This window comes from Polypterus senegalus, unplaced genomic scaffold (assembly GCF_016835505.1).
Source record: "Polypterus senegalus isolate Bchr_013 unplaced genomic scaffold, ASM1683550v1 scaffold_2047, whole genome shotgun sequence".
Classification (NCBI taxonomy): Eukaryota; Metazoa; Chordata; class Cladistia; order Polypteriformes; family Polypteridae; genus Polypterus; species Polypterus senegalus.
In genome coordinates this window covers 5,737-15,739 of record NW_024383897.1, presented here as the reverse complement: position 1 = coordinate 15,739, position 10,003 = coordinate 5,737, and the positions used below count along the sequence as shown (strand labels likewise).

The 10,003-nt window shown below is 39.7% G+C and overlaps 1 protein-coding gene across 1 annotated transcript; it reads left to right on the top strand.

Annotated features, from left to right (window-relative positions):
• LOC120521636 (tripartite motif-containing protein 16-like) lies at positions 1-9,685 on the top strand. The gene is made up of 4 exons (XM_039743124.1): positions 1-37; positions 1,095-1,254; positions 7,498-7,563; positions 9,111-9,685. The coding sequence occupies exons 2-4, from the start codon at positions 1,236-1,238 to the stop codon at positions 9,650-9,652; spliced, it is 627 nt and encodes a 208-aa protein (XP_039599058.1). The 5' UTR covers positions 1-37; positions 1,095-1,235; the 3' UTR covers positions 9,653-9,685.
• The last annotated feature ends 318 nt before the right edge of the window (positions 9,686-10,003 follow it).

Genomic DNA, 10,003 nt, shown 5'->3' with positions numbered 1-10,003 from the left:
GCTTTCAGAGACCAAGGACCATCTCCACTTCCTACAGGTGATAGCGACACTTCACAGGGAGTCTGATCAGACTGGGATGTGTGGGACTGGAGAACATTTAGAGAGAAATTTGAAAAGATCTGAGGAGTTTGTACAACATGAGAAGAACAGACCATTCAGCCCAACACAAAACATCTTTTCATATTTCCTTAACATTTCAAATATTCTTTTTTACAAATATCTCAAAGTTGGTAACTTCAACTGCATGACAAATCGATGAATCAACAGCTGTCTGTATGAAAAAGTGAATTTTTTATGAAGTGCAAAAGATGACATCTAATAAAGGATGGTGCCAACTCTTCTGCCAGGCTACCTCCTGATGTCTCCATCCCTTAAATTGATGAGATTCAAATCCTTCAGCATTTCTTCACAGCTCAGACCAAACAGTCCAGTCCCGTCTCTCATCTCTCATCTTTCTCATGTACTTTTAACTCACAATCCACACAACAGTCCTGATGTTGACTGTATTTCACAGACTTTAGGGAGATTCTCTTCTTGATTTACACTCCACACATGGTGGTTGCTAAATAACTCCACTTGCCGTAGCTTTCTCTCATTTGTATGGTTGATGACGATGGTGATGAAGACACAAAAGATCTCAGGATTTCCTCACTTCTGAGCTGCAGACCTTCAATTGTATAATCATATTAAAGAGCTTTCTCCTTACATGTGTTAGTCTTTACATTTAATTTAATTTAATTAGGTTTGACTCAGAACCATAAAAAGCTGAACGCCTTGTTTTGTGTGCTAAGTCAATTCTGGACACACCTGCCCCCTCAGTCCCTTGACTGTGATCCCTTGACTCTCCTCTCATGGAGTCCTGTGTGAAAAGCTCATTGATAGTTAAGGTTGATAATCTCTGATGCTCCACTACACTCCACCAAATATTCTCTCCTAAATAACCAACAAGTCAATGACAGGCGTTCTCACCATCTAAACCCACGCTGACTGCCCACCACACTGATCCTTCATTCAGAAGAGCCCCTCTTATCAGCATTACTTACTTTTTAATGTCTTCTTTCTGAAATCTTGTCCCCTCTTCTCTCCTGATGCAGACTTTCTCCTCTCGCTGTGTCCTTCCTGCTGATGGAGACTGGCTGAGCTTCACTGTCTCCGCTGAGTTCTCATCTGAGGACCTGAGAAAGGAGCTGTCAGGTCTGACAAAGAGTCTGAAGAAGATCAGTCAGTGGGACATCATGGCAAGGACTCCATCAGGTACAGCGTCTGGTGACATTGTGTTTGTTATTGAAGTCCATTAGGGGGACCAGAGTGACAATAAGAGGACACTGAAGAAGATCTGCTCTTTAACATTTATCTGCCATCCTTTGCTGTTTATTATTTTTACTATATAGCGCCTTTCACTTTGATTAGCTGAGTGATAACAAACTCTCTAAATAATCAGCTGTGTTTAATCAGATGTTTTAGAATTTTAACTTGAAATGTTACACTCCTTATACTTTTTCCATATACTCTCCTAAAAGTCCTTTTTTCACTTAACTTTGAGATTCTTTTTATTTCCTTTGCTTTGCTCACCTAAAGATTAATGAACAGAAATGTGTTTTAAATGGCTAAGCCGGCTCAGAGCACAAATGAATTGTTTATCTGAGAACAGAGAAGACGTTAATGGACTCAAATTGAGCTCAGCGTCAGTGCTTTATAACATCAGAACATCTCAATCTGCTCCTGCTGTCTTTGCTGTCCATTACATTCTGCTGGATGGAGTCCACGTTAAAAGTTCACGTTCATCCATTTTCAGCAGTGCTCCCCCTGGGCTCTCGTGTTTTATATGCGTGCTGTTGTTTGCTCAGAAGTCGTGTCTCCCACCGACATTTAAGAGGAGTTTACACACCAAAAGCATTTTATTTGACATATTTCAGTTTTGAAGATAAGCAAATTGTAGGACTGCGTCAGAACTCTGAGTACTTGAGGACCACCTGAACATTTCAGTGAGTGCAGCCTCAGAGTAAAAAACACTTTATAAATTATGAATTACGACGCGTTTACACATAAAGACAGCGATTCATTTAAACACAAACTAAGGTCAAGCAGCCAAGGGAACAGGGTCCATCACAGCCGTCCACCACATTAGTCATTTATTGTATGTGTGTATTGTGAAATAAGCAGAGAGAGTGGGCACAAAGAGTTGGGGTACCACCCTGAAATACCCCATTTAATGATGAAGATGAAATAAAAAGCACAAAGACGGAGCACAATGATGACGTCTGCTGCAATCAAAGGCTGTCAAGTTAAAGTCACCTGTGAGTCGGAGCTCCGTCTTCCTCAGTCACAGATCTGTAATGAACACCCACTTCTGGTGACATTTTATAGTGGTGTCACTGAAGAGGCGGAGCTTAATTAGAGGGCTGTGGAAGTGACGTCACTCGTCTTGTGGCCTGTGAACTCACTGAAGTGATGACGTTAGCAGGAGCAGCACCCTAATGACTCAGGGTGGGATTTCTTAACTAGATGGACCTCTGAAGATGTGAAGAACTGTACCTGCTTGTCAATATTTATAAAATACAGAATATTTAAGACATTGTATGTCAGGACAAAAACCCAGCCATGGGGTTCAAAGGACCTTCTGTAGACCTCTGTGATCAAATTGTGGTGAGGAGTAGATCAGCACAAGAGATAAAGCCATTTGTAAAGATTTGAGTGTTCCCAGGAGCACAGCGGTCTCAAGAATTGTGAAATGGAAGACGTTTGAAACCACCAGGACACTTTCAAGAGATGGCCAGTCTGAGTAACTGGGAAGGAAGGGCCTTGGCCAAGGAGGTGACCAAAAACCGAACTTCAGACAACAACAACAACAACATTTATTTATATAACACATTTTCTAACAAAAAAAAAATGTAGCTCAAAGTGCTTTACAAAATAAAGAATAGGAAAACAGAAGACACAGTAAAAAATAAAAATAAGTCAGCACTATTTAACATAGAATAAGTAAGGTCCGAATGCCAGGGTGGACAGAAAAAAAAAACTCCAGACGGCTGGAGAAAACAAAAATAAAATCTGCATGGATTCCAGACCACGAGACCGCCCAGTCCCCTCTGGGCAATCTACCTAACATAAATGAAACAGTCCTCTTTGTATTTAGGGCTTTCATAGAAGGACCTGATGATGATGGTCACGTAGACTTTTGACTTTCAGTCCATCAATGTTGGTGCATCCTGATGCTTTGAGTAGGTGGAGGTGGCGCAGGCCGCCACCACAAAGAAACCGGAAAAAGAAACAGAAGGGAGAGTAGGGGTTAGTACAGATTTTAGAGCCACTATGAATAGTTATTGTGGTGAATTGAACATACAGAGTATCAGGATTAAGTTAAAGTGAAGTTATAAAAAGGCCATGTTAAAGTAATGTGTTTTCAGCAGTGTTTTAAAGTGCTCCACCGTATCAGCCTGGCGAATTCCTATTGGCAGGCTATTCCAGATTTTAGGTGCATAACAGCAGAAGGCCGCCTCACCACTTCTTTTAAGTTTAGCTTTTGGAATTCTAAGCAGACACTCATTTAAAGGTTCTGAGGTAACGATTTGGAATATAAGGTGCCAGACATTCCAATATGTAAAATGGGGTGAGATTATTTAAAGCTTTATAAACCATAAGCAGAATTTTAAAGTCAATCCTGAATGACACAGGTAACCAGTGTAGTGACATCAAAACTGGAGAGATGTGCTCGGATTTTCTTTTCCTAGTTAAAAAAAGCATGAATTAATTTCTCAGCATCTTTCAATGATATAAGAGGTCTAACTTTTGCTATGTTTCTTAAGTGACAAAATGCTGTCCTAGTGATCTGATGAATATGCGATTTAAAATTCAGATTACAGTCAACAGTTACCCCTAAGTTTTTTACTTCCGTCTTAACTTTTAATCCTAATGCATCAAGTTTATTTCTGATAACCTCATTGAATCCATTATTGCCAATTACTAAAATTTCAGTTTTCTTTTTATTTAGTTTGAGAAAATTACTATTCATCCATTCAGAAATACCAGTAAGACATTGTGTTAGTGAATCGAGAGAGTCGGAGTCATCAGGTGCTATAGATAAGTACAGCTGTGTGTCATCAGTATAGCTGTGGTAACTGACGTTGTAACCTGAGATAATCTGACCTAACGGAAGCATGTAGATTGAGAAGAGCAGCAGACCCAGGATAGAGCCTTGTGGAACACCATATCGGATATCATGTGTCTTTGAGATTTGATTACCACAACTCACAAAGAATTTTCTCCCTGTTAAGTAGGATTCAAACCAATTTAAGACCCTGCCAGAGAGGCCCACCCATTGACTAAGGTGGTTTCTAAGAATGTTGTGATCAATGGTGTCAAATGCAGCACTCAGATCTAAGAGGATGAGAACAGATAAATGGCCTCTGTCTGCGTTCACTCGCAAGACATTTACTATTTTAATGAGTGCAGTTTCTGTGCTGTGATTTGTTCTGAAGCCTGACTGAAATTTATCAAGAATAGCTGGTTTATTGAGGTGGTCATTTAATTGCATAATGACTGCCTTCCATAGAATTTTACTTAAGAAGGGCAGGTTAGAGATGGGTCTAAAATTTTCAAAGGCAGAGGGTCAAGATTATTTTTCTTGAGTAGGAGTTTAACTACAGAAGTCTTAAGACAACCTGGGAAGACCCCGTATCTAATGACGAATTTACTATGTCCAGAATATTGTCAATTAGAACGTCTGATATTTCTTTGAAAAACCTGGTTGGTATTGGATCAAGGACGCAGGTGGAGGGTTTCAGTTGAGCGATTATACTATGTAATTCAGGTAAATCTATCCTGGTGAGAGCATTTAATTTGTTTATAACGGAGTAGTGGGGCTTTGGAGGTTCTGCAGTGTTGGGGAGATATACTATGTTATCTCTAATATCATTAATTTTTTGAGTGGAAAATACAGCAATGTTCTCACAGGTTTCACTGGAAGTATTCTGGGGGCATACCTTTGAGCTACCTGGGTTTAGTAGGCGATCAATTGTAGAAAATAAGACTCTGGGATTACTAGCATTGTTATTTATAATCTTAGAGAAATAGCAGCGTCTCTCAAGACGGACAGTGTTATTGTATTCTGTTATTTTGACTTTTAATATTTCATGGTGGATAGTAAGTTTAGTCTTCCTCCATTGACGCTCAGCTCTACGGCATGTTCTCTTTAAATCAGACACTCTTTGGGTCTTCCAAGGTATAACAATGCTAGAAGATTTTTTCACTGTCTTTTCAGGTGCAACTATGTCAACAGCAGTTCTTACTTTAGAATTAAAGTTTTCCACTTTACTATTTACATTATCCTCACTATTGTAGTTGGCACTATAAACGGACTGATTGCTTAGAATGTTTGTAAGTTTTAAAGCTGCTGATGAGTCAAAGAAGCGTTTTTTAACAATATGCTTCTTATGAATGTTTTCTATCATTATTTCTATATTAAATAGTAGAAGAAAATGGTCTGATAGACCAATATCAATGATCTACAAATGATCAACTTTCAGTCCTTTAGTAATCACTAAGTCTAACGTATGACCTGCTTTATGTGTAGGCTGATTAACTAGCTGTCTCAAATCAAAAGAGTCCAGGAGGTTCATGAATTCCTTTACCTTTTGGTCACACTGATTGTCGATATGAAAGTTAAAGTTGCCGACTATTAAGAGTGCGTCATAGTTTATAACTAAAATTGACATTAAGTCAGAGAATTCCTCAAGGAAAGACGCGTTATATTTAGGATGTCTATACACGGATAATACGAGAACGTGAGAATATCCATGGATAACAACGGCGAGATACTCAAAGGACTTAAATTTACCAAAACTAACATCTTTACATTTTAATCGGCTCGAGTAAGTGTTTGCCAAGTCGCCCCCCTTTTTTCCCTGGTGGTCTGCACGAGTAAAACTGTAATCCGGAGGCGCAGATTCGATTAAAACTGCCTCCCCATTTGAATTAAGCCATGTTTCATTTAGCACAATAAAATCAATCTTTCTATCACTAATAAGATCGTTTATAAAAAATGTCGTTAGTTAAAGCTCTAACATTTAATAGTGCCATATTTAATGATTCAGAGGGGCAGAGCTGATTTCTATGCTCGTTATTGGTATTCAGAACAAAAACTAAGTTATTTTTGTTAACAACAACAACAACAACATTTATTTATATAGCACATTTTCATACAAACAGTACTCAAAGTGCTTTACATAATAAAGAATAGAAAAATAAATGACACAATAAGAAAACAAAATAAATCAACCTTAATTAACATCGAATAAGAGTAAGGTCCAATGGCCAGGGGGGACAGAAAAAACAAAAAAAAACTCCAGACGGCTGGGATTCCAGACCATGAGACCACCCAGTCCCCTCTGTGTGTAATTTTTCTGTAATCTATAATCTGTTTTTATAGTTTTAATGCATTGTTGATCTGAAGTAGTAATTGCAATTAAATTATTGGTGTTTATGCCGCACTTCCTAGTTTTTTTACGTGCATTAGGATTGGTTATTAAATTATTAATGTTGTGCACTTTTACGGAAGAATGTGTTAAGCCATTATGTCCTAGCAAAGCAGTAGCATTACGGAAGGGGTTTACAGTAGAAATAGACAGTCAAGATAGACGAATTACCTTAGCGATGTTTTCATAGAGGACCCGGGCGCCAAATCTATTCGGATGTAGTCCATTCCGCTTGAAGAAACGCGGCCTTTCCCAAAAAAGGTCCCAGTTGTCCTCTGACGTCCTCTGTTGAGATGAGAGAAACTGTAGGAAGGACGGCCATCTCAGCAGCGCTCCACAAATCAAGTGTTTATGGTGGATTGGCCAGGCAGAAGATACTCTCGAGTAAAAGACAAATGACAGGCTGAGAGCATCAAGGGAAAGATTAAAAGATCTGATGAGGCAAACATTGAGCTCTTTATACAGAAGACCAAGCAGAATGTCTGGAGAGGACCAGGCACTGCTCACCACCTGCCTAATGCCATCTCTACAGTGAAGATGTTGGTGACAGCATCAGGCTATGGGGACAGAGTGACAGGTCAGAACTGAGGGGAGGAGAAGTGCAGTCAAATATAAAGAGGACCTGAATTAAGTGTCTGAATACTTTTAGGAAGGAGACGTTTCAGTTTTGATTTGTAATAAATGTGCAGACCTTTCTGAAGACCTGCGCTCACTTTGTCATTATGGGTTACTGAGTGTAGACTGATGAGCACAAAAGGCACATTAATCCATTTAAAATTAAATCAACAACACAGTAAAGTGTGCAGAAAGTGAGGGGGTCTCAATACTCTCTGACTCCCTGTATATTTATTATTAATATGAATATTCAGATCAATATTTGGCCTAATTTGCCAGCCCTTGTATATTTTATAAATGTTTTATTTTAACTCTTCTGCATTTGTAATTCGTGTTTATGATCTAAACTAAGACCCACAATGCCATCTTCACAGTTTCCATTCTTCTTCTCTTTTCTTTTTCTTTTCAGCTCATGAAGCTCCAGTTTTCGCCCTCCAGCCTCCTGAACCTCAGAGCAGAGACGACTTTTTTAAATGTGAGTTTGTGATTTGACTGAATGGATCATCACAATAAAAATCATTGAAGTTTTAATAGAGCAGGACAGGCTTAGGATATGAAAGTCTGAGTGTCGTGTGACTGAGGGGCTGAGAGTGATGGGGGTCCTGTGACTGGTGCATTTTGGGATAGAGAGACTCAGGCAGGGAATCACCAAAGCTGTCTGTTGAACCCGAGTCTTGATGTGTTCAGAAATGTTAAAAGAGGAAATGAAAAAATAAAATCCACATCATGGTGTGCACTTACTTTATCACACGACTGTATTTACAGACACCGTATTAGTTTACTAATGAAGGACAATTGTAGTTGAAATAAGTTAAAGCTGACAAAAGTCCTCGTCATCCTCCATTCTTTACTCCACAGAGCAGACACTTTGCTTTGGGTTCTCAACTTCACAAATTTAAAACATTAAAAGAAATGAAATGGCAGAGAAAATTATTGGGGGTCCTTAGAAGTTCAAAGACCCCACTGGACTGTCGTGACATCTTAAGCTGACTGAGTCCTCTAATGAGTATCACCGGGGTCTTCAGTCACTCAGTCAAGTCCTCACTCTGCTGTGTTGTGTGATTGTGTGCCTCACACTGAATGAGGACAAGAGAAGAGGAGGAGATGAAGAAGGACACAGCCAAGGGTGGTCAACGTGAAGAGTACAAGACCACCTCCACAGAACATCATGGTTAGTGAGCACAGCTGCTAATATTCTCAAGATGTTTGAGGGTCCACAGGACTGTAGCTCACCAATCGATGAGACCACCCAAGTAAAGTTGACCTCAGATAAAAAGAAGTAGAGTTTAAATGAAGGAGAAAATGCAGTCTGGTGTGGTGGTGAAGACTTTGGAGTTCAAACCCTGAGGTTGTGGGTTCAAATCCCACTACTGACACCACTGTGTGACCTCAGCAAGTCACTTCACCTGCCTGCGCTCTGATTGGACAAAGAAAAGAAAAGGAAACAATGGAATCTCAGATGATGGGAGTCAATTTGGATAAGAATGACAGTCAAATAATAAAAAGAGATGACAGGAAACACACGAAAGAAAGAAAGAGAGACACAATGACAGATGGGAAAGGCACTATATAATAGATAGATAGATAGATAGATAGATAGATAGATAGATAGATAGATAGATAGATAGATAGATAGATAGATAGATAAAAAAAAGTAAATGCTGATTGCAGCTTTTATGCAAATAATTTATGTGGTTGTGAAGTGTGACAGTTGATTGATTTTAAATTAAAGAGGTGGACTGTGACAATAAAACATGTAATTTAATAAAGCCAGCGGTCAGTGTGGACAGTCCATCAGAACTCTGACCTCAATGGTGACCTTATGTTGTTTATCATATTTTGTGACGACTGAGATGACTTTAACCCCCACAGATTCTGTCCAATCAGATGAGCTCTTTACTATTAGTGTCTCGTCTTCACAGCTCCTGATTGGTTCTTGTTAATTGTCTGTGTTGTGCTCCGCCCCCAGTCCCGTTACACACTCCCAGATTTCTTCACTCGTTTTCTTTTCTCTCCTTTCAGACTTCTGTACCCTCACACTGGACATCAACACGGCACACAGAGACCTCCATCTGTGTGAAGAGAACAAGAAGGTGACACGTGAGGAGACAGAGACTGATTGTCCTGATCATCCTGACAGATTTGATAGTTATGCCCAAGTTCTCTGCAGAGAGGCTCTATCTGGGACTCGCTGTTACTGGGAGGTGGAGTGCAGTGGAGACCTCATGAGGATTGGAGTCGCATATAAAGGACTGAGCAGGAAAGGATGGAGCTGGGAGTGTGTCCTTGGAAACAACGACAAGTCCTGGTGTTTGCTGTGGTCTCATTCCCAGTACTCTGTGATTCACAATTACCAGCAGACTGTAATCAGCGCCCCCTACAGCCCCACAATAGGTGTGTATCTGGACTGGCCTGGTGGCTCTCTGTCATTTTATAGCGTCTCACACACAATGACCCTCCTGCACAGGTTCAACATCTCCTTCACTGAGCCCCTCTATCCAGCGTTTTGTGTTGGTCTTCACTCCAGTGTAACAATCAGCCCTCTGACACCATGTGACCACTGACCAGTACCCTCCACCGGTCACTCAACAACAACAACAACAACATTTCTTTATATAGCATATTTTCATACAAAAAAAAATGTAGTTCAAAGTGCTTTACAAAATGAAGAATAGAAAAATAGAAGACACAATAAAAAATAAACATAAGTCAACATTAATTAACATAGAATAAGAGTAAGGTCCGATGGCCAGGGTGGACAGAAAAAAAAAAATAAATAAAACTCCAGAGGCTGGAGAAAAAAAAATAAAATCTGTAGGGATTCCAGACCAAGAGACTGCCCAGTCCCCTCTTGGCAATCTACCTAACATAAGTCAAACAGTCCTCTTTGTATTTAGGGTTCTCATGGAAGGACA

Bases quoted from the DNA above. Each gene is read 5' to 3' on its own strand.
- LOC120521636 (XM_039743124.1), top strand. The intron at 7,564-9,110 runs GTGAGTTTGTGA...CTCTCCTTTCAG, and splicing joins CAGAGACGACTTTTTTAAAT to ACTTCTGTACCCTCACACTG.